The sequence below is a fragment of the Mytilus edulis genome, chromosome 14, assembly GCF_963676685.1.
Source record: "Mytilus edulis chromosome 14, xbMytEdul2.2, whole genome shotgun sequence".
NCBI classification, from domain to species: Eukaryota; Metazoa; Mollusca; class Bivalvia; order Mytilida; family Mytilidae; genus Mytilus; species Mytilus edulis.
Genome location: NC_092357.1, coordinates 53,783,202 through 53,790,042, shown reverse-complemented (window position 1 = coordinate 53,790,042; position 6,841 = coordinate 53,783,202). Strand labels below are relative to the sequence as shown.

General features: G+C 32.4%; 1 protein-coding gene across 1 annotated transcript; it reads right to left on the bottom strand.

Annotated features, from left to right (window-relative positions):
- Positions 1-303: 303 nt before the first annotated feature.
- On the bottom strand, positions 304-6,463 carry LOC139504305 (failed axon connections-like). Its single transcript, XM_071294372.1, has 6 exons — positions 6,284-6,463; positions 4,796-4,978; positions 4,431-4,441; positions 3,478-3,592; positions 2,639-2,776; positions 304-462 (listed from the first exon to the last, which is right to left on the bottom strand). Exons 1-6 carry the CDS (start codon positions 6,434-6,436, stop codon positions 304-306), a joined length of 759 nt encoding a protein of 252 aa, XP_071150473.1. The 5' UTR covers positions 6,437-6,463.
- Positions 6,464-6,841: the final 378 nt, after the last annotated feature.

Below are 6,841 nucleotides of genomic sequence, written 5' to 3'. Positions count from 1 at the left end.
CAATGTACGACTGTGTAGTATATTCATCAAACGTCCATAACCCTCTCATTCCAGTTTACATATGGGTTTTTATTTGTGCTTTGTAATCTTTAAACAAAAACATGTTTCTTAACTCGACCTTTACTTTTTTTGCACTTTTTCATTGTTGTTTTCATTGTAATTAAATATAATATGACAAACATACATTGCAGGTTTCAGACTTCAAAAGTTCAAAAACACTTTTGCTATAATGGATGATGCCACTTTAAGGGCGATTTCGGGTGAGGAAGAAGAAAAACGTTTGCCACATATTTTATAATTCTATTATATAGATTGTTTGTCCCAGTCTGACCAGTATTTTGTTTTAACCCTATCTACAAACTGTAATATATTAGGACATTCTTTTTTAATAACGTTTCTCATCGGAAAGTTTATTGGCACATCTGTGATCTGGATTATAAAACCAAACAGGCAACAGTCAATCTGAAAAAAACCAAAGAAGATAACTCCTTGTTTCAAATAACATGGAAAATCTGTTTTCAATCACTATTTCAGGATGTACTGAGGTGCGGTTTTGAAAATTTGTGTCAGATATTCGGACTCCTTGGTTTTTTCACCTACGATACAGGGTAAAATATTTTGCCCCATACATGCAACACTAATTTTTCATTTCATGAAAGACTTCAATAGCTCATAAAAGGTTATTTTCCAACGCTTAAGACGATTCTTGATTATTTTTCTTTCGATTCGAGAACCAAATAGTACTAATGCATATTAAGGTAAGAGTCCGAGTCAGCCTTTTCCCGCCATTGTTTAAACCTCAAATATCTCAAAAAGGAGCCCTATCAATATTTTTAGCCTACATTTGTTTAACTGGTGTTCTTTCGACTTCTAGTATCAATTTTAATATCTTCATTTTCTAAATTAACGGAAGTACAGCCTTTAAACTAAAAGCAAAATGTAAAGACAATGTACTGAAATAATTTCTTAAAGAAAAAAAAACTTAACGTCTAAAGAAGCATTTGATGCAACGTGTTGTCATGCAGATTTTTCTTGGGATGAAAGTCCGTTATTTGCCCCTTTTCATTAAATCAATAAGAGTGGACTATAGCTACCCAAATGAATTGTAAACACGTAATAATAATAATAATAATAATAAAATTCTTTATTTAACGAAGGTAACACATTTAACAATTACATGTTAATCTTCCATGAGGCCTTCAAAAACTATTAATACAAATAGAAAACAGAAAAAAAAATACATACAAAATAAAATACATAATACAGTTAAATATAGCAGCTTAAATATTGAATAAGTACATATGCATTCAGTAGAAGAAGAAAAAATACGTTAGTTTCGTGCATCTTTATTCTGTTCAGTTAGAAAATAGTTTGAACAGTTGGTCTTAAATGTATCTAAATTATCTATTTCTTTAATATTATTTGGTAAATTATTCCAGGTAATAAGACCAGAATATTTAAATGTTCTTTTAAAAAAATCAGAATTAGGTCTTGGTACATGAAGAAGTCCTGATGTTGTCGACCTCAGACAATAATTATAAAGATCAGCACAAGCAGTAAATTTAATAGATAGATAATCAGGTGCTAGACCATTCAATACATTTAAACATTAACACGGCTTGCAAATAGTGTATCCTCGTAAATATAGTCATCCATGTAAAGATTTTATCATGTCAGCAAACAATAATGTACTGATAACTTAAGTCTGGAATACAAGACTTTTCATGAAATCGAAAATATGGTAAGTTTGGTGTTTCAAAGGACAGGTTTTACACCACGTGTTTGTGTACATTTCATGTTTTGATACTGTCGGTAGTTGACATTTGTCATCTTTTAGTTTTACTTAAGTTTTGTTTGTGAGATAATTGGTTTTTGGGCTTGGAAATACCGATTTGAGTTTATTTTTTTAATGATTTATATAGCTAAGACTAGCGTTTCATTACGCGAATGCAAAATATTAACTGAATTTAAAACTATTAATAATTATCTAATTTTGAAGTGAATATTAATATAACTGAAGATAGTACTTTTTCTATTCTTGCTTCATCAGTGAGTCTGATATTTTGGGGATAATTACCAATTATAGCGTATTTGTAGTTTTGAAAAAAGACTAAACAGTTTTCCTCTTTCTGGTCATCTTTTTCATGTCATGTGTGTTGTTTTTGTAATTTGGAAATTAGTGTTAATGAAAGATACTTGAGAGATTCGATTATACATCAATTCACAATTTTTTATAACCCGAATTTAAGAGAAAACCCCTGTCTATTGTTGAAGAATTGTTTGTTTTCAACCACTATAGATCATGGATCACTGTCGTATTTTGTATCGTGGGATTGCTGTCTCGTATGCAAATATCAAAGTGCAAATAATTTGATAAAATTGAGAATGGAAATGGGGAATGTGTCAAAGAGACAACAACCCGACCATAGAGCAAACAACAGTGGAAGGCTACAAACGGGGCATCATTACAGCGAGAAACTACGGCACTCGGACGCGTACTTCAGCTGGCCCCTACACAAATATGTATACTACTTCAGTGTTAATGGATGTCATACCAAACTCCGAATTATACACAAGAAACTAAAATTGAAAATTAAAAAATGATAACATATAACTCTCTACTAAAAATAACAAATACCAGAGTTGGGTTATCTCCCATCATAAACGTCTTGTTGCCTAAATATTTTGATATAGCTCTGATATCGTCACTTCCGATTTTATATATTTCTTCGTTGCTGTGACGACCTATTCCATGTGAAACTGCTCTATTTTTTACCTGTAAGATAGATTAAAGCGGTGCATTGGATAATAGATAGTGTTAGTTGATTAATTGTTGGTTACTTAACGTCCAGTGGCATATATTTGTGCATGTTCAGGACGAGTGTTAAATGGAGTTGAGTGACATTGGCATAGAAAAGTCTTCTTTGTTCTCTGCTTAATGGCTGAGCGGTTTTTTCGATATTTTCATCCAAAAATGCTTATTTTGGACCTGATTAAGACAGTTTGAATTTGCTTCTAGACTTACATTCAAAAGTGTTCCTATTTGCTGCATATCAAACACTTTGATCTGACTACATATGCATAAGGGAAATTGGCGGTTTCCAGTGAAGTATACAGCCAATTGAAAACTCTCGTGGTTTTCTCAATGATAATACATTTATAGCCATGCGAAGAATGTATTGGTATAGCAACATTTAAAACTTATTTTACACAAAACTTCTTTAGCCGGCTGGTCTCACTGTTTTAAAGGAAAAAGTGAAATGCTAATTTATATTGTAATATTTTTTTAGGTGTAATTTGTTACATTATAACTTTTTACCAGAATGTTTGTCTTGTGATTTTATAATCAGTAGCATCCTTGCTGGTGAGAAGGTGCAACGATTGAAGAGTAACATTTATCCGTCTTTGCAAGGGCGAAAATATTTCATTAGATTTTCCATTGTAAAAGTTCTCACGAATGTGAACTAGCTTACTTACACTACTACCAAGATGTTCTGCAAATGCCTTAGCTTTTTCTGGATCATCACTTGGTTTTAAATATTCTAAATACTCATCCACGAAATGATCAACATATCTGTACCAAAATATAGACCTATAAAATATAAGATCATTTTCTTTTCTCAATTGTTGCATGTATTTTAAATAATTTTAATGTGGTTGATTTCGCGATTTCTAGGACCTAATCTATTTGATACGCAGTTTCTCTTTGTCTTATTTCGGAGTCTTACTCATTAATCAATTTTACACGACAGAATAGTTTCATTATCTTATCTAAATCTCTAAAAAGATGAGCGGAAAATACCTCTAGATTTCCAGACAATTTGCCATCAATGTAGTATCGATTACATTGCTAACGAGGAAGGTCTCAGGGCTTGGGGAAAGGGGTTTCAGGGCTTGTGGAAAAGGGTTTCAGTCCTTTTTTTAACCATGGTTTCAAGAGTAACGCGGACTGGAATCGAATTCCAACAAATGCTTCTTTCAAACTAAATCAGTCATACAGAAAATATTTGAATTTGTTTTATTTGTTGACCTTTTATAATCTATCATATAATACATGATATTTTGTACAATTTAAGTGCTGCCCTCTTTATCGGTAGAGAAAACCACAGTAAACCCCTAATTTATGGTAAAAGGGGTTACTAGGTATTCTTTTGTACATCGTAAGTTCGAATGCATTTTACGATTTTACAACTTGACATTTACAAATGTGCCATTGACGGTAACGGTTCGCAAAGTATATTTCTTTTATGATAGGCAGGGGATATTAAGTTGACGTGATCTATGCATGCAGATGTTGAAAAAACATTTGGAATATCACAAAGGGTACACCCTACAACATGTAACGACTGTACATCGTGCTTTGATTGTTTCAGACAGAATAAGTATATGTATTTTGAAATATATCTACTCTCTAAATCAAACGTTCAGACTGCCTAGCTCTCTACAAAAAAGCTAATCTAGCAACAGCGTACTTGTATCAATGGTCCTGTCAGTATTTTTATATTTAAAAACATTGTAACTTTTCAGCAACAAAAAAAAGTGTGAGAAAAGAGAAATAAAATTATTTATTTTCATAAAAAACATGTTAATTCTAATTTGCGTGATGCAAAGGTTAAATGCGGCTAGATTACTGGTCCACAACACAACTGATGAAGTCTACTTTCATGTCTTTGGACTCTGGTAGAGAAAACTGTCGTGGTCTTATTGGCAATCAAACCACATATCTTTTATTATTTTTATATACCGGGGTACTAAAGATGTTTCGAAGTGTTTTTTTTTATATAAAATATCTTACCTCAATCATTTTGAGAAATGCCCTCGATATTGCCTTCTCGACATCTGATAAACAGTTTTCTATGGAGACGGAGAAATAATCTGTCAGATATTCAATTATAAAGTTGGAATCGGGATATTCCTTTTGGTTAAACATAATAAATGGACTTTGACCCTTTGTCGACATACCCATGTGATCTACAACCTACAATACATAGTTGCTCATGCTTTTGCAGCCGATTGCATTTAGTGTGTAGGGAAAGGTAGAATCCTTGGTTGGTTTGCTTTTTAGCTGAACCGTGAAGTCATTATAAAGTAAGGTATACTACCCCCTTTCGAAGTAGTCTAGTCCTACAGACAGATAGATTGGTTATCTGTCGAACTAGTCTCTCTTAAAGAAGGGTAGTTTACTTAACAAAATAATGACTTGAAGATTCAGCTAACAAGCAAGCTAACCAAGGATTGCCGTTCCCTGCACAATCAATGCAATCGGCTGTAAATATTTGTGAATTTCTGTTCCGTTGTATAAGTTACTGTGAGTCAGAAGATAGCAGTTCACTCATTAATATCACACGAGTAAATGTATATAATTGTGTATGTTTCACATATGGTATCTAACAGGTAGCACATAATCCATTATATATAATATTAATGAAGTATCTTTGAAAAAAAACCAGTTTAACCACTCGTCTTGTTTATGTACTTGACTCAAGTCAGAAATGTTATCAATGATTATCGTTTGTTGTGTTGGATTTGGTCGTTTCCACATTCACGTATATCCCATAGCCCTTTAAATTCATACCCTTATATCATAATATTTGAATAGCTATAATTTTAAATTGTTCTGCATTTTTGTTAGAAGTTTTGCTGTTTTCTCAATATTGTTTTTTTTTTTCATTTTGGGTCTTTCTTTGTTGACTTAGATGTTCCTGACCAAAGAGACTCGGAAAGAATCTTTTCTTTTTAAGGGAGCTCCCATTTGATTTTTATGGGGGGGGCTAGGATGAAAAATTTTATCCTGCATTTTTTTTAGTTGCAATCTCTGTCCTGCCTTTTTATTTTTCACTCTATTCGGTCCTGCTTTTTTTTTTTTTTTAGTTTATCCTGACTTTTTTTACATAAATTGTCATCTTTACTTTTTTTTTTGCAAGTGTCTCATCCTGCCTTTTTTTTACTCAACACTCCTGTCCTGCCTATTTTTTTCAAATTTCATCCTAGCCCCCCCATAAAATTAAATGGTAGCTCCCTAAGCTTGATCCTCATCCCGACCTAGTTTAGATTTTCCAAATAAGAGTGCATCTACATGTATCCAGAGAGACGCGTGACCAAAAACACGTGACACATGTATTAAAATTACATGTACATCTTTTAAATTGTGCATACAAATGTAAGTTAAAATTTTTTATATTCAAATACACGTATCAAGCAACTAATACACTGTGTCTTTTTTTTTAAATCACGCGATAATTGTACATAGTTATATAAATATAATTTAGTTTATTATACTTACTTCAAATGGGATTTTATTCATTCTGAACCACGTTTCTAACTTTACTGCAAACGGAGAGAAGTTCGGGACTCCTTTTGACATTATCCTAGGAAATACATGTAGGTAAACAACATCTTGTTTCCATTCTGGTTTCCACGTTTTTGCAGCAGCCATCGTGTTGACTTTCTGTAGTTCATACACAACACATGTACACGACCCTATTATACAGTTGAAATGGTTTATGTAACAGTAACAGATTACCTTCAATGTTGATAAACGTTTATTTGACCATATTGATATGGTCATACAGGTATTACATGTGTCCATTTATTGTTCATGTTTGTAAATACAGTTATATTTAAATAAATAAACTATGTCAAGGATATCGAGAACTGGAATTCACCCTTGATCATCTCATTAGAACATACTCACCCTTCTCGTCCAATGAAAAGTCAGTTTTTCTCCCCCTAATTTTCATAGTACATGGTTTTCCATGCACTATGAAATTCTATACATATATAACTTTTCATTGTCAGTTAATTATGAAAGTGATCTCTTGATAAATGCACTATCGAAGTG

What these genes read in the sequence shown, in the direction of transcription:
- LOC139504305 (XM_071294372.1), bottom strand. Translation starts at nt 6,436, where the DNA reads ATGGCTGCTGCAAAAACGTGGAAACCAGAATGGAAACAAGATGTTGTT. An exon ending in TGAATAAAATCCCATTTGAA is followed by an intron (nt 4,979 to 6,283) that starts GTAAGTATAATA and finishes TATGTATTGTAG; the next exon opens with GTTGTAGATCACATGGGTAT. An exon ending in TGGGAGATAACCCAACTCTG is followed by an intron (nt 463 to 2,638) that starts GTATTTGTTATT and finishes GGTTTTTTTCAG; the next exon opens with ATTGACTGTTGCCTGTTTGG.